This window comes from Centroberyx gerrardi, chromosome 11 (genome assembly GCF_048128805.1).
Source record: "Centroberyx gerrardi isolate f3 chromosome 11, fCenGer3.hap1.cur.20231027, whole genome shotgun sequence".
NCBI lineage: Eukaryota > Metazoa > Chordata > Actinopteri > Beryciformes > Berycidae > Centroberyx > Centroberyx gerrardi.
Genome location: NC_136007.1, coordinates 21,774,636 through 21,794,792, shown reverse-complemented (window position 1 = coordinate 21,794,792; position 20,157 = coordinate 21,774,636). Strand labels below are relative to the sequence as shown.

At 45.3% G+C, this 20,157-nt stretch overlaps 1 protein-coding gene across 1 annotated transcript in view; it reads right to left on the bottom strand.

Moving 5' to 3' along the window:
• Positions 1–984: 984 nt before the first annotated feature.
• Positions 985–20,157, bottom strand: part of atp2a3 (ATPase sarcoplasmic/endoplasmic reticulum Ca2+ transporting 3) — a 42,771-nt gene continuing 23,598 nt past the window's right edge. Inside the window, exons 6-21 of the mRNA XM_071901725.2 lie at positions 19,264–19,344; positions 18,644–18,729; positions 17,851–18,315; positions 12,424–12,512; positions 10,847–10,949; positions 9,517–9,648; positions 7,479–7,595; positions 7,147–7,365; positions 6,499–6,834; positions 4,821–5,041; positions 4,525–4,727; positions 4,012–4,097; positions 3,496–3,629; positions 2,233–2,350; positions 1,815–1,932; positions 985–1,471 (exon numbers count right to left, since the gene is read on the bottom strand). Of these exons, the coding sequence (XP_071757826.1) occupies positions 1,428–1,471; positions 1,815–1,932; positions 2,233–2,350; positions 3,496–3,629; positions 4,012–4,097; positions 4,525–4,727; positions 4,821–5,041; positions 6,499–6,834; positions 7,147–7,365; positions 7,479–7,595; positions 9,517–9,648; positions 10,847–10,949; positions 12,424–12,512; positions 17,851–18,315; positions 18,644–18,729; positions 19,264–19,344 (2,552 nt within the window). The 3' untranslated portion in view covers positions 985–1,427. The remainder of the gene's footprint in view (positions 1,472–1,814; positions 1,933–2,232; positions 2,351–3,495; positions 3,630–4,011; positions 4,098–4,524; positions 4,728–4,820; positions 5,042–6,498; positions 6,835–7,146; positions 7,366–7,478; positions 7,596–9,516; positions 9,649–10,846; positions 10,950–12,423; positions 12,513–17,850; positions 18,316–18,643; positions 18,730–19,263; positions 19,345–20,157) is intronic.

The following is a 20,157-nucleotide window of genomic DNA, read 5'->3' as shown; positions in this document are numbered from 1 at the left end:
ATATAAATGTTGTAATGATTAATGAACAAATGATTTAAGACTGAGACAACCAAGCAGTTTACTTGCTGTTCCTCGACTTACTTCTACTACATCGGCTGTGCGAGTCCAAGATTGAAAGGCCCATTAAGTCAAATTAGACAATTAAATTAACTGTCAAGATGTGTGACAGCTAAAGCTCCAATGGCAGCACAGCAGATGGAGAGGAAAGTGGGGCATAACAGGACCAGCTGGGTGGACTGGCTGGCAAATCGACTGTTCATATGCTGGTTTGGTGCTGTAAGACATTTCTTTTTTTTTTTCTTTCTTTCTTTCTTTTTTTAGCCGAGTCTGTGAGCTGACCTCAGCTCCTCACATAAGAGCTAAAGGAAGCGGCCAAGCAGCGTAAAGCTATTCACACCTTCAGGAGGAGAAACACCTCCACACCCGACACCGGAGCCCAATGAGTCACGGCCCGGGCCCACAGCTGCCTCCTCAACAGAGAGCGAGAAAGAGAGAGAGAGAGAGAGAGAGAAAGAGCAAGACGGGGCAAAAAGAGGACGAATTCTGCATAATATACAACGGAACAGGACTTTGTATGCGGTAAGAGTAAAAAGACAAAGAGAGTGAGCGATGGGAGGAACAGCGCTGTGACACGCTGGTCAGATACAATTGTGCCTTGTTGATAGAGGCCCTGCCCTTACAGAGCTGCCAGTAGTGTGGGTGGCACAAGCCTGGGCAGAGGAGTACCTCAAAGATAATGCTTTTGTGGACAAAAACAACGGCTCTCTGCACCGGCCTGACAGTGAACACACACACACAGCTCAGGGAGAGCAGGACGCTCGCTGATGCTCTTCTCTTGCCCGTGTGAATACCAGTCTCTGTGGTCTTTCTTCTCCTCGGCAGGTCTCGCCTCTCAATCTCTCTTTCGGTCTCTGTGCCGAGTTCAAACGCCCTCCCACCCGCCCGGTCCCATCAACCTCCGATCCCCCTGTCCTCCCTCTCCTTCCCTCCCCAAAGTCCAGTTACTGCACCACTATATGTGTACTGTACAGTCAAAAACCAATGAGCAGAAATCTTTAAAAAGCAGAGCCCCGGGGCTGTTTTTTTTTTTCTTGTCTTTTTTGTTGTTGTTTTTTTGCAGTTGTGTCACGCTCTCTCGCAACGGTGAACACAGGCATGCATCTGCCTGTTCACACACACACACACGCTCATTTTCTCACACACTCGTTCGAAGCCATGCTCGCAGCGACACACATGCTCCCTTTCTTGCACACTCTTTTCTCATGCAAGCCCTGCTCATTTCTAGTGGTGGTGTGTTGGACATGCAGGAGTGGGGAATGAGGACAGGGGAGTGAAAAGGTTTCTAGCAAAAAAAAAAAAAAATCAAAAAAAAAGAGGGAAGAGGGTAGGCGTGTGTCTAACTGTGTGAGTGTGTTGAGGGAGAGGTCTTAGTTCAGCTGCCGTCTCCTCCGATATTTCTTCTCCTCATCACCTGCCAGTGATGAAAACACTTAATTAGAAGACATAATAACTAGTGCAGTCAGGCTATAGCAAAGAGTTGCAAGTGGAAAGAGAAAGAGGTGAGAGGAGGTTGGAAATGAAGAGTACCTTTTCATAGAAGGTGAGATAAAAAGAATTTAGGCTGCATTAGAAATGCAGGAGAGAGAAAAAGAGAGTAAAAGAGATTCATCAGTAGTCAGATACAATCCTAGCTGACTTAGGATTCAACAACACAAGGACATTCATTGACAGGATTCAACATCACAAGGACATTCATTGACTGGAATCAACTTATTATTTTAAAAAGGACAACGCATTGGAAATGTGGACCATACCTTCTAGATGGTTCCTGGAGACGTATTTCAGTGCCTCATCCAGGAGGATAACTGGGATGGAGATCTTCAGGACCACGATCCACTGGGACCAGCGCAGAGGGGTCACCTGGAAGATCAACTGAAGGAACGAAGGGATCGAAGAGTCAGAAAATCTCCTAATAACCCATCTGATGATTGGTCTAGATAATCACAAGACAGAGCTACAGCACTCCTCTGCAGAAATGAGGTGTTTTCTCTCTTCTTTCCATTAAAAACAACAAGTTTGTTAACAGGAAGACCCCCCAAAATCATCTTTAAAAACGTATATGTTGTAATATGCATCTGAATCCTGGTAATCCATTGTGGGTGGATTTCTGTCATCTTAAAATGTGTAAACTGACGTGTCAGTATGCCTGTTTCACATCACACCAATACTCACAGGCAGAGGCTCAATGTAGAGGATGAGGAAGTGGAGGGAGAGGGAGAGGATGATGGCTCCCAGCAGCCAAATGTTGACCCAGGGAGGCATCCTGACCAGGGACTGGTTCTCAGAGAGACTGGCGGGGAGGAGATTTAGTAGAACAAAACATGTCAACCCTTTAGTTGTTCAGCTGAACATTAAGGCCTAACCAGGGAAGTTGTTCCATCACGTTGCAAAGATCACACACAAAATGTTGGGAAAAGCTTAAAGGCTTAAAGATTCCAATTTCATCATCTTCCAGTAGGAAAATTACAATTACCATACAATTGAGGCACTGAGCTGGCATTTTTATCCAGAGCGACTTTACAATGAGTCCAAATGAATTAACAACACTCAGCTGATCATAACAACAGACCTCCCTCCTTACATGGTAACTAGCAACCATGTAAACATGTGGTCCATCTGTCAGTTTTACTGTCTGTCTTGGCTTGGGATAGGAACCACAGCATGCCTTTTCATTGGTCAGGCAAGCCCTCCGTTGAACCTTCCCTTTCCCAAACTCTTTCCTATATGAGACATTAGCCTTTGTTTCTATGGGGAGCTATTGACAGGCTTGCTCCATGAGCAACACTGGCAAAAACACAGGGAGTTTTCCCTTCGCACTGCTGTTCTTCCTTTTAGTTCTGGTCTTCCAAAAAAAATGCATGATTCCAGTGCGGCTAAGCTTAATTTCTTTGCCACTATCACCAAGAATTAACATGCAAATTATGGAAATTATTCCATTTCTGAATATTATGGTTATGTTCATTTGCTGGGAAAACATATGGTAGATATCTATGCAGGACAGGGCATGGTCAACATAAAGTCCTGCAGCAGTGAGCAGTTCTGGCGGTTGTGTACTGGGATGAGATGCATTTTCTGGCATAGACGGCATCCTGTCATCCCTCAGAGGGCGAAACACACCGTACAACAACAATGCTGATTGGTCGCATTCATCCCACGATGCAATTCTTTCGCAAATAGAAGTGCAGAGGGATGACAATGTCTTTTTTTATTAACAGGGTAAAAGTAGTCATCCAAGGGTTTCAAGAGCAAAAGGCCTGCTTAATTATAACCAGATATCATCTCAATTGAGAAGAGATTACCACTGCTTCTGCAACCTATGAAATAAATGAATAAAAACCAGGAAAAACACAATCATAATTCACTTTGTTTAAATTTTCTGACAGCAGTGACTTTCAGGCAGTGTTTACCCCTCCGTCCCAGTAGGAGACGACTGACCTGTTGAGTGCGTTGAACATTTCGATAGTGACCAGCACAGACAGGGCCATGGTTGTCGGGTAGCGAGACTCAAACACCTCGCAGTCTATCCCCTTGAACATGGGGTTGTCCTCAGTACACTGCATGAAGTGTCTCTGCAGGGGGAGACAGACAGGAGTTAGAGTGTGTGTGTGTGTGTGTGTGTGTGTGTGTGTGTGAGTATGTGTGTCAACAGGACCCCTGTGACCTGGTTTGATAGAGCTCAGATCTGATGGGGGAACAGCTGGGGAACCTTGGCCCCGTTCCCTCCCTATCTGCAATCAAACCACATGGGTCTCGCTTCCCTTTCTATTTCTGTCCACTGCTGGGATCATCACACATCCAAACATTACTGTGTCCAATAGAGGGGGAAGGTAGGGGGTACATAGCAAAATATAGAACAACTCCGCAGCATAAAAGCCTATCCTCCGAGGATAGGACTGTGCTGCAGCAAATAGAAGAAGATAAGAGACGGAGCAATGCCGTTTTCCAACTCACCAGCTGATAGAAGGAGACTTGCGGGCCTTCTTCATCAAACAGGTACCACCATGTGGCGGCGCTCACTGTTCCAAGACCCACATATCCTGCAGGGAAAACCAGAGAGTCAGACGAACATATGCACACGCAGCAGTAGCAGTTATGTTAAGTATAAGTTATCCCGCAAAGTGCACGAGAATCATAATTAAACAAAAAAAAATATGCTTTAAATGAAAAGGTAGCATTTCTTCAAAGCTGCTCCAGAAAAACTGCACATGCAACTTCAAATCCATGAGGGCTGCAGCACAGGAGGTGGAAAGCTAGAAGAGGAAAAGACTTAAAAGGTTTGGATTTTTGCCCGTTATATCTGTTTATTCTAAACTACAAGCACCAATCATTAGCTCAACTGGGTTTTGGCAAGCCAGAGAGCGCTCCAGTTCATCTGTAGAAACAGCTTTAACACTTAGCCAACGCTAACTACAGCATTACATAATCATGCAACGATATACAGAGGTTCACTGGAGCTCATGCTACCTCCAATGGCCAGGTATCTGAAGAAGAGCCAGCCGGAGATGAGAGGCTCTTTGGGGTTGCGGGGAGGCTTGTCCATGATGTCCAGGTCCGGGGGGTTAAAGCCCAGAGCGGTGGCAGGCAGGCCATCGGTCACCAGATTGACCCACAGCAGCTGCACTGGAATCAAAGCCTCGGGGAGACCCAGGATGGCTGTCAGGAAGATACTGAGAGAAGACACACAAGACATCAAGCGGCGGTTGAAGAAGTCGGGCTGAAAGTGAGACACGCAGATCAATTCCTCTAGTCTGCATCCTCACCAGACGACCTCTCCCACGTTGGAGGAGATGAGGTATCTGATGAACTGCTTCATGTTGTTGTAGATGGCTCTGCCCTCCTCCACGGCGGCCACTATGGTCGAGAAGTTGTCGTCGGACAGCACCATCTCGGACGCCGACTTGGCCACCGCTGTGCCGGAGCCCATGGCGATGCCGATCTCTGCCTTCTTCAGGGCCGGAGCGTCGTTCACTCCATCTCCAGTCTGGGGAGGACGGGATGAGAAGAGATGATTCGTCTAGAAACATGCCATTACTGTATCGGACAAGTTGACTCACTGGACTGTCTTTACTTTGAATGCCCGATTGTGTAAATTAGGGTTCATTTAGGTGAACTACCCTAAATTCACCCTGGAATAGAATTCACACTATGCTATTCCTTATCTGTCCGATTTTAGACAGGCTAGTCGACATTTGTATAGATAAAAAGATTCAAACATAGAGAACCATAATCTGTGAGGTCATCAAGCAACATTTCCTGGAGCTGCAACATGAACTAGTTTCTGAGAATTGGCGTATATCTTCAGGTTCGTTAACTGTTACCAACACTGACTAAATCTCTTTTGGGGATGAGAGCTCAAACAAACTTTCTATTAGCACACAAACTAGTGCTGCTCTATTGACCGTGAATGATACAGATAAATTAAAATCTTGGTTCTTTGCACTGTTGCTTCAAGGAGAAGTCAGTCATGCTCAAAAATATTAATTAAATTGTCTAATATCATAAGAAGAGCAAACGTTACATTTCTGTGAAGATTATTCTTTTAACAGAGATGAGTCTAACCAACTAACAAAGATGCAAAGCGAACTGTAATCTTGCTATGCAGCGTCTCATTACCATTTTAGATCCAGACAGGATTAAAGCTAAAGCTGAGCAAGTGAGATATTTATCTCTGGTGGCAGGACCTAAAGCAGCTTTGTGCTGACGGTGAATGGGGAGTCAGTCTGACAGGCAAATGGTGATATTGTTGTCTCTTGCCTCCCTGCTTTCCTCCCCATCAAACCCTCTTCTGAGACATGTGTCAGATAGGAAGCAGCGGAGCGGCCCACAGATGACGGCTCTGATAGCAGAGTCTGAGGGAGCAGCCTCTCTGAGACCAGAAACATGTCACGGCTCACTGGCTTCCCCTGATGCATTCTCATTCTCAGCCAGTCATTCACATCATGCACAGTTGTAAGGGGTTGGGGGGTGGGGGGGGGGGGTTAGGGCTGGGCGAGATATCGTATAATATCGATATCATGATACGAGACTACATATCGTCTGGGATTTTGGTCATCGTAATATTGTGAAATAACTTAAATGTTTCTTCTTCCTGGTTTAGTAAAATGAACAATGATTGGCTTTACCTGCTCATCATATCCACATTACTTATTACTGATTACACATTACTGATTACTAATGATCATTACTAATTTTCAAAACTTTCTTGTATGTGAATATCTTATGAAAGCACAAATACTCATCCCCAAAATCTCGTCACATTATCAATAGAGGTATTCGGTCTAGAATAATGTGATATTTGATTCTGTCATTATTGCCCAGTCCTAGGGCAGAGGGGAGGCATATTAGGAATATATGAAGCACGGGGGGGAAAAGGGAACCACTAGACATTCAACCCCTCTCCCTCTTCAACCCCTCTCCCTCTTCAACCCTTCTCCTCACCATGGCGGTAATCTCGTCGAACGACTGCAGGTATCCCACGATCTTGGACTTGTGAGCCGGCTCGACGCGGGCGAAGCAGCGCGCCCGCTTGACGGCGTCTCTCTGGGCCTCCGGCGTGAGGTCGTCGAACTCACGGCCGGTGTAGGCCTTCCCCGCCACGTCCTCGTCCTCGCCGAAGATGCCGATGCGCCGGCAGATGGCCACCGCCGTGCCCTTGTTGTCTCCCGTGATCATGATGACACGAATGCCCGCCTCGCTGCACAGCTGCATTGAGCCGATCACCTCCTTCCTGGGCGGGTCCAGCATGCCCACGCAGCCGACGAAGGTGAGACCCATCTGAATGGAGAGAGAGAGAGAGAGAGAGAGAGAGAGAGAGAGAGTGGAGGAGGAGGAGTTAGGTCAACACAACTCAATTCAATTCTCCTCCTACTCATTGCTGTGGTGTTTCTGCACTACACTTCCCAGAGATCACCTGTCAATCAAACAGTGTGTCCTGTACTGTGACGTCTTTTTTCTTGGAATGTTGCAGATTATTACTTCAAAAAGAACGACTGAAATATGAAAGTTTTTGAACAATTAATCAATTCTTCCAGACTTCATTGAACAAAGATAATTCTGCAAAATCCTGATAGTTCGACGGTGTTCTACCTCATATTCCGCAAACTTGCTGGAGTTCTCCAAGTCCATGTCCTCTTGGCGAGGCGGGGTGTCCCGGGTGGCCAGGGCCAGGCAGCGCAGCGTGTCCCGCCCCGTCCCCCAGTCCCTGATCTTGGCCAGCAGCTGCTCCCGCAGGGCCGAGGTCAGCATCACCTTCCCCGTTCCCACCCGCAGGTACTGGCATCGCTCAATCACGCTCTCTGGGGCGCCCTGAGGGGAGGGATCACATGTCACAAGACTGACAGCAACAAATCAAACAATAATGACCAAGAGATATAAAGCATGCCCATCTGTTTAATCGCTGTCGTATCGTTCATTCGTACCTTGACGAACATCTTGCTCTGGGAGCCAGGCTTGGTGGGGGTGCAGTACACAGACATGGACTTGCGGTCGCGAGAGAACTCCAGAGTGAACTCCTTCTTCATCAACTGCCGGATCACCTGATGGATTAGAGTGGAGGAGAAAAGAGCACAGAAGAAGGAAAAAAAACAAAACAAAGAGAGAGATAAAGTGTGAGAGCCAGAGCTAAGTAGCCTCATTTGTGTGCAGCTGTCAGGCTGGGGGCCGGTGGGTGACGGAGAGGTTTGGCTGAGCCGCTGACAGCTGAAGGATGGCACTCTAGGCCAGGCACTCAACCATCTTGTCTGGATGTCTGGCCGCTGCCAACCAGCCAGCCAGCGGCGGCGCTCACTCTGTGCCAGACACGACCCGCTGTGTACGACAACACTTGATGTTAATGTGAAGCTGAAGGTGTGCAGAGAAATACAGAACGCCGATGTGCAACGGCAGACCGAAGTGGACGTTTTGATTGGTGAGCTCTATATGAAGACAAAGCAAAAATCGGTCTAAATGGTCCGCTGCTTTAATCACCAAACCTGGGTGAGTGTGAATTTCATTGGGAATGAAGCTATTTAAATGAGTAAATCTGTATCCCTCACATAGTATTTGCGTCTAGTGTCAAGCCCTCTTCTACCAGCAGGTGTCCCTCTCGTTCAGAGCCAAAGCCTGTGCTTCAAACTGGCTGAAAGGTTAACGCTGTTAATGCTCTCTGCCAGACCGGACGGCTGTGATGTACACACACCCTGTCGGGGGACTCCATACATCTGACGGATGTCCTGAAATCTGTCAATGTGACAAAACTCTCCTCTCTATCTAAAAGAGTGAGCAGTGGGAGTTTGTCTTGGCATGGCAGGGTGGGAAATTACTCTCTCTCTGCCTCTCTCCTGTGTTTTCTAGTCATGAAAGGCCAGCAGAGATCTGGAAAGTTCAGGTAAGCTCTCCATAAAACTTTGGTTTGCTGAGTATGCATGTCCTTTTTAAGCAATGCCCTGCTTCACATTCTTCCAGTTACACACATTCATACCTCTGACACATCTTATCTAACCCCTAAGACCTGTTTTTTCCCTAGAAGTGACACCAGCAGGGATTTGAATGACCTTTATCTAAAGTGGAGTGAAAAATTTGGAACCAGTGGTCACTGATTTGAACATTTGCCCGGCCATGCTCAGGCCAAAGTCAACACATTTCACATAGACCTGGGTTCTTCTTAAAGAAGACAAACTCTGCAGCACGTGAAATAGCAGTTTCTTTTACTTTACAGAGCAAAGTAGGTAAGGGCAACTGAATTCTTTTCTTATCAGTGGTAGATAACATTGGAAATATTCAGTTAAGCACCTTTTTTTTTTTATGTGTATATTACTCAGTAATTCTAATACTATAACTAGTTATTACATCTATTTTACTTGGATATTACTTTGTTATTTCCAGTCATTACTATGTCATAATAGCCTGTAATTTAAAGAGTTACCAAATATCCTTTGAGATGGGTCAGAGGGTGTTTTAGTGGCCTAGTGATTAGAGAATTTGTCTCATAACCAAACAATCACAGATTCAAGCCCTGCAGCCGCTGCTGTGCGTCCATCAACCCTGTGTCCTGTCAAATGGTCCTTGAGCGAGACACTGAACCCCTGAACTCTGGATAAGACAAGCTAAACAATTAAAATGTAAAATGTCATCATGCACAAACATGTAGATACAGGGGCACACAATGTAGGGCAAAGGGGAGCTTTTTGCACAGGACCTCAACCAGACACTGTTACAGTATGGTATAATGAGGGGAGTAATTACCAGTTTCATTAGCATATTCACGCTAAGAAGTGCAAAGCCTAAAGCAATTTTCATGCCAGCTCCCAGAGTAAATATAGTGTTCACTGAAGATGAATGATGTCCCATACAGATTCAAAGGGACTTGGTTCAAACACCTCATATAGAATCGACTTGTCATCAATACCATGACAAAGATCTCACTTCAGGATCACACACACACACACACACACACACACACCACTATATGCAGCTTACCGAGTTGCAGGACCCAGCACGCTCCACCTTGCTGAGTCCGGACAGGTCAGTCTTGAAGACGTTCATCTTCTCCACCAGCGTGGTGAGAGCTGTCTCTGTGGCCTCGCCCACCTTCTCATACACCCCCTTGGCCTGGGAGAGACCGGAGAGCAGAATTACCTTGAAACATGCTGTCGAACTGTCACATTACACACAGAACTGAGAAGAACTAAACGTGAGTCCAAGAGATTCAGTGAGATCCAACAGTTGGGATTTAGACAGCTACAGATTTTCATAGAGGCAGAGTGGCACAGTATTCTATGGCTGGCAGGAGAAAGTTTGAAGGGTAATGAAGGTATAGCCCTATTTTTCACACATCATTAAATGCATACCCCTTTATAACCCTCTGAGGGAAAACATTATAGCCGTCCACCATCCCCATTGTTATATGTGAACAAATCTCTCACCGCTGGTTGAAAACTCCTTCTGAAAGGTGAAAAATCACATTAAGAGCAAACATGCTGCGAGCCAAATGTGTGGGTCACTATCCCTCTAACTCCACAGCCTCTCTCACGATTGAGTCATGCTCAAGGAGTGCTTTCAAAAGCGTGCCCTTGCCAGTTGAGATGGAGTAGGTGCGATGAAGCAGTAATGGCGTACCGCACATCATCTGTTTGTGTGACCAAACACAGAAGGCAATAAAACACCTTACTCCTCTGAGTACCAGAGCCGCTCTGCCTCTTCCTCCTGGTTTAGCAGTTATCTCACTCTTTGTTTCCCTTCTTTTTTTGGCTCTTCACAAAAGATTTATTCCAAAAGGTACAACATTGGTGGCAAAACGACTATTTATGAGAATAGAAACATATTATACAGCTCAGTTAGTCTGTGAGTATATATGGTAGTAAAGAGCTACTTTATCCCTGGTGTCTCTCTCCATCCAGCATGGTTACCATGATACCATGGTGATGACAAAGAGGTGAGAAAAGAAATCCAAACCAGAGAAAAAGATCATACATCAGAATAAAATTAGCTCAGCTACAGTAGGGCAGGCTTTGTGCGTGTGCTTGTAGTGTGTGTATATACTCCCGTGTTACCTTTTAATTACAAAGTACTGCAATGCTTATATACTGGCTGTAAATGCATGAGGAAATTTGCAAAGACATTTTGCCTACACAATGTTCTATGTGTTAAAGACGGGTCTACTTTGCATAGCAACCACTGACTAATTGTAGCTTGCTACTTCTCCAAATTAATGATGGCATCAGGTATAGAAGAGGCAGCAAATGTGCTGCCAATCCTCCATCCCACTTATATAGGTGTGTGTGTGTGTGTGTGTGTGTGTGTTAATGACCTCATTGTAGTCAAGTGAAGAGTCATTGCACATGGAACACACAGTGGCCAACTCCAAAAGTCCATCATAGTCTCCACACTGGATTGGTTTGTCTCCTTTCAGTCTGGGAGGAACACACACACACACACACACACACACACACACACACACACACACACACACACACACACACACACACACACACACAAGTAACTCAACACAGCAAGACACAAGGGAAAAACACTTCACACTTCACTACACTTCAGACAGAGTAGCTCCATCAATATTTATGAGCGGGGAAGACATTCAGTTGTTTAGCATCCCAAAGTTGACTGGAGAACAGTAGTTGTACAGTGAAAAATGGTCTGTGTGTGTGTGTGTGTGTGCGCGCGTGCATGCGTTGTTCCTGACAAGCAGTGCTGATTGCATGACAACCATGGATCCCTTCCCAGTAGAGACTGCAACCGTTGCTAGCGAAGCTCCCACACAATAACCCACACTCAACTGTTATGAAATCCACAGGTTCATGCAGAGTCAGAATACTCTGTTCATCACACAGCAAAACAATCAACAGGCATACACAGTGAACAGACCCATATTAATATTGTATAAACCTCCTCTCCTACCTAATGGCTAGCCACCTACTTGTTTTTCTTCAAGAGGAGCGCACGTTCACAGAGGTAAAGTCATTCTGACATTGCAGAGATCAAATGACCACACTACTGCAAACCTGGCAACGTAAAGAATGTTACCTCACTTCCCTCTGCTCTGTTTTTCTGCCCTACTTCATTCTACAACACAGCAATTATAAAACAGAGGGTTTTCCTTACTGTGATTATGGGTATGATAGAGATGCATCAGGTACAATGTGCAGCTGAGTCCCTTTAATCACATTAAAAGGCCATTTTTAAGGGTGTTATGGCTTTTACACAATGGCTAAAATGCATGTATACTGACTGAATTGTTTTCCTTCAGCTAATATACATATAGAAGATTAAGAAACAAGATGAAAACATGCAAGATCACAAACTAGCTCCCTGGTTACCACAAGAATTGGCATAGCAACCAATAAAAAGTGCTTAACGAGAGACAGTTAATAGCACAGTAATTCCTTAGGGTGGATGTTGTTGAATGAATAGAGTGGTGAGGGAAAGTGCTGACTGGTGATAAGGAATTTGGACAGGCAGGGTAAGTAGTGGTGCTGGTGAAGGCGGAGCCCAGAATTTTTCACCCTGTGAGAAAATACTGTAGTTCTCCCCAGGTCAATACACAATAGCTGCTCTTTTCACATCCGAGTGTGATCTGTGTAATGTAATATATATATATATATATATATATATATATATATATATATATATATATATATATATATATATATATATATATATATATATATACATACACACACACACACACACACACCACAAAAAACAGAACGAAAGCCGCACACTCCCGGACTCATTAAATTCAAGGTCTAATCGTACATTTCTAATATAAGAATGCCATTAAAAGGATGATACAATGGGACACTAAGCTGTGCAGAGTTGTTTTCTTTTTCCTGTTAAAGTGAGGAATCCTTCCACAGCTGAGACACTCACACTTGTCCTTCAGGCGCGTATGTAGAGCCAGTAATGGAGAACTCATGAAGGGTACAGCTTGAATCCTCCACCTTGTCTGTGATGAACATCTGGAGAGATAAAAAAAAGGCAAAGAGAAACAGAGAGTATGAGGAGAAACATTAATCAAATTTGTTTGGTTGACGATGCGCAGTTTGCTCGATAATAGTCCCAACAGCTACAGTGCGCTGACCAGAGCATATTCAGTGAGGAAAATAGAGAAGATAATAAGGTAAATATTGGACTTTTGGACCCACAGTGCAATTGTTTGGCCACAAAACACTTGGATTGCGCACGAGCTGTCTGAAGAAATTTGATGGACATTTTCTGCTGAGATGGAACTACAGATGCTAACTCTCTGTGTTTGGTGGTCCTACCAACTTCAATGGCGTTTCCACTGACACGGGGGTGAGAAGATTATAAATGAACATTCATTTTGAGGTGAACTACCCCTTTAACCCCAGTCGCTCCAGTAGAGCTGCTCACTCACGAACAGTAGAAGACTATGGTTGAACTGGGCAGCTCCCAGATGTGAATGTGTCGAACTGTGTGAATGTGAAGCAGGGTGTTGCTGAAAAAGAGCGAGCGTGCTCGTCGACTTTCCCTAGATACACAAAGGTTAAAACAAAGTATATGGAAATGAAACCCTGGTTGTAAACAGGAAGCATTCTTCAGGCTGCAGACGAGCCATAGGAGAGGACAGTTCAAGCTCAGGCCAGTGACTCAAAACAGAAACAGAGGAGTGATGCAGAGACACAAAGTCCCCCATCAAGGGCTTTCCACCAATTGAAACCAGTTATAGCCTGTGTGATGCCTTTCCAACAGTCGCTGGACTTTCACGACTTTCCCCCCCCCGTCTTTAGTTTTTTCCAAACAGGCGGGAAACAAGGGAGTTGCACTGCTCACAGGCTTTGATGTAAAGCTTCATCAGTCACTCACACTGCCATACATACTCCAGTCAACTGTGGGAGGACAAAGGATAAGTCAGGAAGAGCTGCAGTCCCAGAGCTGTCCAGGCTTTGCTTTGTTGGCTGCTTTGTTGGCAAATCTGCCTTCTGAAATCCCCCCCCCAGCTTCAGGACGGGGTGTTCACTACAGACTGTTCATATTAATACACTGATAAAAAAAAGGAGGGAGGGTTGAGGCTAGTGGTTGATAAGAATGGGACACACCACACCACATTACAGTCCAAGGCCTCTCCAAGCACCTTATCTGAATCACTTCCACATGAATACACATGATAGGGCAACAGAGCGCCCTTGACTTCCCTCCCTCCCCTTTGTCAATATTCCATCTTCTTAAGAACCTAAGCAACCAGTAAATACCTCCACACACGCACACACACACACACACACACACACACACACACGGGAAAACACCCCAATGACCTAGCTTAACTGTGTTTGAGACTCAATTAAATCCAACTGACTGAAGAATTAATGAAGCAGACGTCCAGTTAAACTTTGTTTCCTTTTCGATTCTTCTGTTAGAGTGTGCGTGCGTGTGTGTGTGTGTGTGTGTGTGTGTGTATGTGTAGCTGTTAATGCTCCAAGGCAATGCAACTTGTTTGTCGCTGACTGACTTAACAGCACTCATCAATTTAAAAGGGACACAAAATCATTGGTATAATTCAGATGAGAGGTAGTTGTTGTCCCTCTGCTGCATGACCCTAAAAGGCAACTTTTTCCTCTTTTAATTAAAATAAGCAGTAAATATTCCTTAAAAGGAAACCAAACACAGAGACTACTTTTCAGGTTGGACTGAGCTTGCCAAAGTCAGAATATGGAAAGAACGAGACGCAGTTCCTAAAGTGAATGAAATTAGATGAAACAGATATAAATAACTGTCCTACTGAACCGTGAATATAGCCAAACATTAAACAGTCCCTCCAGGAATTTGCGATTGCAGTAATTTATGCAAACTCAAGCAATCCCCATAATACGTGTGAGAACTTGCAATTTGAATTTGTAATTTTGGCCAATCGTCACATCTTTTTGATAAAATGGTCCAGTCAAACCATACATCAACAAACATCTACATTATTTTTCTTATAGTACGATGAACAGTGGGGCTATTGAGAGTGAGGAGATGGAGAAAGATTTTGAGCTGCAGTTTGTGAGTTTTATTCTCCCCTACAGGTGTAGGAAACTGACTGCACTGTTTTTCATTTAACCTTTCATTACAGTTTCCATTTATCATGAGCCTTTGGTTTGCATACTGTTAGACACAAGAGCACAAAGTCTACCTCCAACATAAATGGGCACTTTTTAAATGAAACTATACAGTTGTATAATCATGAATCATGATACACATACGGACTGATTTTATTTGGTGCTTACTGTGCTGATGTAGAGTTGAAGGTTATTTCTAAATAATTGGACCGGGATCCAAGCAGAGTATTTTTCTTTCTTTCTAACTTTGAGTCCAGGTTTTTTCTGCTCAGAAAAACCCCCCAAAAAACTGTATTTCAATTAGTTTCTGTTGTGATTATAAAAGGACTATAACAATTATTTGGTATCTCTTTATGCCACTTAAGTGCCATTTTTTCCTTGACTTACAATTTTGACCCTAACCCTTTACTGCAAAACACACATAAAACTCTGTAAATATGCATCACAACTGTTGCAGAATCAAGCATTTTTGAGGTTTTCATCAAAATATCCTCCGTGACGGCACAAAACACGAACTGAGGAATATAACAAGCCTGTTCCTGCATCTGCGGTCAGCTACGCTTCCTACCAGTCAGTCCCTCACTATCTGATCCGCTGTGGTCTCCAAGGAAACAAGGCGCAGTGTGATCCATGTGACTCAGTAGTAGTGGCAGAAGTTTGTGCTCTTCTATTCACTTCCTCCGAGCTCATATGGGGATGAATGGTAGCGACATAATGCGGGTTACCCTTTTGTCTGTGTGTGTGTGTGTGTGTAGGGAAAAGGGAAGTGCGGCGTTAGGATATGGAGGGAATCCCTGGAAATCCTGTGGATAGGGGATATCCTCGCGGCCAGGGGAACAGCTGGACGGGGACACACACACACACTGCTATCAGGGGCGCTGGCTAGGGACCAGCCAGAGAAACAGCACAGATGGATAAGCGTGGGCAAACATTCATGTGAACATATAAACCACGAGGCACATAAACCATGAGGAGAGCGGACACGTATAGCAGCTGACATGTGACAGTGGTCCAATCATAAGACGAGGAGGAGGAGGAGGAGCAGGGACGAGTCACACAACCTTCAAACGGCTATCACCAGGAAACACCATGACTAAAAAAAAAACATTATAAAGCGGAAGTTTGATTTGTCTGTGTGTGCGCGTGTGTGTGCACCCATATCTCCCAGCAGAGAGCAAAGAGAACCAGGCCGGGGAGTATAAGTGGGAGCAGAAGGTCAATATTTACCCGCGCTGCTCGGCCTCGCTCCGGTTTCGCTCTCTGGGGGTTTTCAGGGTTAGCGGCGGTGAGATCAGCCCGGTGCTCCCTCCTGCCAGAGGGAACTCCCTGCTGCTGCACATTAATCACACCGATACTCCACGTCATCTCAGAGTAAGAATGGAGTATCCGCTCTACAGGAAACGCACGCCGGGTCGAGCGGTCCCGCAGTGCCAAGTCTGACACACACAGGCACAAAGGAGCCCATATACTAGTCTATATATATATATATCGTTTCCTTTCTCCTTTTCAGCTGAGCAGAGACCTCGGCTTCCCTGTCAATTGAGCAGCAGATCGTGTGCAGCGGTCGGGTTTTGCAACGAGTCTAAATTTTCCCTGTTGACCGTGAGCCAGGTTTCATTCCACACTCCGGATTATTTTTAACAAACAGCCCTCAGGTTGTGATAACAGTGGAAGCTCTGAAAACATGAGCTGCACTGCTCCGGAGAAGCGGCTCTTGGACGCGGACTACCTTGCAGTTGTTTCCATGCGATCACGGAAAGCTCAGACAAAGCCCGACTTCAAATGCACCACAACCCTCTGTTAGCCGTCTAAAGCCATACAAAAAAAAAAAAGTGTTGTTCTCTAGCGCTTTAGACTTTGGTTTTCACAGCCTTTAGCTCTGTCTGGACGGCAGTGGTATTATCGGAGGAGGTCTGGTGATGCAGTTTTTACCCTCAGGTGATTTCAGTCCTGTGTGGATCAGTGTTATTTGCACATCTCTGCGGGAGTAATAGTTATAACAGTATAACAGTATAGTAATAACCTTTTTTCCAGCAAACTACCACACCCTCTGTCAGTTCCAATACTGTCCAGATGGATGGAATGCAGATTCATATTACAAATACTTTGCGAGGTATTGTCCGCAATATGACGGAAATGTAATGTAATATATGCCATCCGGATCATTCACTGCCATCACCGGTGTGTAATGTATTAAATGACATTTCCGATGTAGTCAATACCAGTCCGGTCTGAACAGCTAGCTTTAGTGCTAGAGATAGTCAACAGACCGGCCAGTAACTCTGAGGTCATTAACTGAGGTGAGAGGTGAGATGGAGGATGTAAGGACAAGAGGTGTTAACTCAGGTGAGTGTGTGTGTGTGTGTGTGTGAGTGAGTGCGCATGTGTGTGTATGTGTGTGTGAAGTCAGAGCTTCAACAAGAGCCAAGACAAACAGCGGAACTGGCATTTTCTCTGTGGTTGGCGCAAAGCCGGCATAACGAGCAACACACACACACACACACACACACAAAGGAAAAGGGAGGGGCTGACTGATACTGAGCTGGTCTTGAATAGTTGCGGATAAGAGTATTCATTTGGTGTTTGTCCTCTACTGTGATTATACTGTATGTATTCACCGTTTATACACTGAACACCTACTGGACAATTCAGGATATGGATCTGTTTATTATGCTTATTCAGGTGATGTGACATTTCGGAAACCTCCAGCGTATGTGTGAGGTGTTGTGGTGCCCTAGCGCTGTGGGTGCTGTTGGGTCATGCCAGCCTGTGCTACTCCACCAGCAGCTATCTCAACCCTGGCAAACGAAGGTAAACATCAGAACACCACAAGGATTTTCCATTCGTCTGTAAGCCCCATTTGCGTGCCTTCCAAAAAAAAACAAAAAAACACATTGGAAAAAAAAAAAATCTGAAAAGATGAAGCACGGAGATTGGCATCAACACCAAACAGCGAACCCTTGTAGAATTCACCCCCACAACACTTTTTTCCGAGGAAATTCCCTGCAGCGTTTCATGAAGTGTCAATCAAACGGCAGGATGTGGAAATTAAATGCTTACGCTTCGGTTCCTGTACTGGAACAAATGCACCTGTGTTAAAAGAGCGCGCGTTTACCTGACATGCAGACTAAAGTATCCGCTGCTGCTTTGTTGATAATGTCCCACACTTGCGTAGTATGACCCTCACTCAAACAAAGGCGATGTTTTGGTTTGTTTTAGATCCCTAACTGCCACTCACCCTGCAGACAGACATCTGGTTGGTGGTGAGGGTGCCGGTCTTGTCGGAGCAGATGACGGAGGTGCAGCCCAGCGTCTCCACGGAGGGCAGGCTGCGGACGATGGCGTTCTTCTTGGCCATGCGGCGCGTGCCGAGGGCCAGGCAGGTGGTGATGACGGCGGGCAGGCCCTCGGGGATGGCGGCCACGGCCAGGGCCACGGCGATCTTAAAGTAGTAGATGGCCCCTCGGACCCAGGAGCCGCCGTGGACCGGGTCCCCGAAGTGGCCGATGTTGATGACCCACACGGCCACGCAGATCAGGGAGATGACCTTGGAGAGCTGCTGGCCGAACTCGTCCAGCTTCTGCTGCAGCGGCGTCTTCTCTTGCTCGGTGGCCGCCATCTGGTTGCGGATCTTGCCGATCTCCGTGGCGACGCCGGTGGAGACGACGATGCCGATGGCGCGGCCTGCGGCGATGTTGGTGCCCTGGGAGAGGAGAGAGACAGAGAGGGTGAGGGGAGGAGGAGCAGGAAAGGATATTAGAGACGCTCACTAGTCATCTGTCTGACCAAATCTGTTATACAATCAGACATATAGCCGTACATAGAAGACTGTGATTTCATTCGCTGCAACCATGAATCATAAAGATACAGACATTATGCTGTTTTTAGATCACCAAGTAATTCATATTGCTTCCTTGAAGATTGGATTAACTATGTTTTCGGGATTAAAAGGCTGGCTTGTGGAGGTCAGTGTAACACTGCATCCTGATATGAAAGTGGAAAGTAGAAGTGACCCAGAAGGGCGTGCTTACAGAAAACAGCATGTTCTTTTTGTCTTGATTGACAGCTCTGGGGTCGGGAACAGGGTCAGTGTGTTTGATGACTGACACAGACTCCCCTAAGGAAAAGATCAACACAATTGTACAGGATTAGATCTGTACGTGCTACAGCTGATATTTAGACCGGTGATGGGACACAAATTGCACTCACAACAAAGAGACAATTCATACAATTTGCTAGGCCCTGACCAGCAAAACACTAAAAATTAAACTCAATACTAAAAATGAAAGCAAAATGTCTAGGAAAAATTGTAAAAAAAATAAAATTAGCAAATGCCTATTATTATGACCTTACAGCAGAGATAAAGATGCCAGTAAGCACAACATTCTGCATCAGCAGTTAATTTTTCAAATAATAAAAAATACAATACATGGATAGCAGATCCTAAAACCGCTATAAAATGAGTCTATGTGGTGGCGAGGGTGTCCCGCAGATCAGCATCTGCGGGACACCCTCATCATTAACATGGATAATGAGTATAATCTGGCTTCTGTTGTTCTGTTGTTAATACTGCATTATGTCTTCTCTGTTTGGTAACATCATGCCATAGACTGGAAGCAAGGTTTGGTGCTTGATGAGAGATGAGCAGTACCTGTGAGGATGGACTGGTCCACTCGCAAGGTGGTGGACTTTATAGAGGTCACCCTGATGTCAGCAGGCACCTTGTCACCAACTGACAACAACAAGAAAAAAAACCAAACAACAAATCAGGATGGGATCACCAAAAATAGATGCAACGAAAACACACAGAACATGAAAAGCACAGGGGGCCATCCAGCAGGAAGCAACAACAACACAAAGAAAGGAAGAGGGGAAGGAAGAGAAATGAATTCAATAAGTTTGGCTTTTGAGGCCGGACTGTGAAGGTGCGAGCTTGGCCGTGCGGTTGAGCCCCACAGGAAAGATCTCTTGTGTAACTATCAGTAACTGTAGCTGTAGCTGCAGGTGAGCAGTCAGTTGCAGCCTATCAAATGTCTGTGTTCAAACAATAAATCCCTGAGCAAAGAAACAGTGGGCAGGTTCAGCCCGGGCTCCGGCAGCAGCCACAGGTAAACAACGGCTCGATACAACCCCACGGAGTCACGTTGCCGACTTAAAACAATCAATTCTCTCCCTTCCCTCTTGTTCTCTTTCTGCTCTCTCTAAATCTCTCTGTTCTGATACACCACTTTCTCACAGATGACAGACATAAACCAGAGATGATGCCCGCTTTAAATCTATAAAATGGATTCCTTCTTCTCGACCACTGTCGGATTTATTAAGCCGGCATATTAAACTCATATTTCATAGCGAGAGCATTATAAGTATCTAACGCCCCAAAACAAAACGGTTATTGCTTCCACTTTGTCAGAGCTTGACAATGAACATTTAATGGAAATATTTTCATAACAGCAGGACAGCGGTAGCTTCTGAAAACGGGAGCCAAAGACGATGTTCTGAGTGGGGAAATCACTTCAAATGCTCTGAAAACAGATGCAATGTTCTT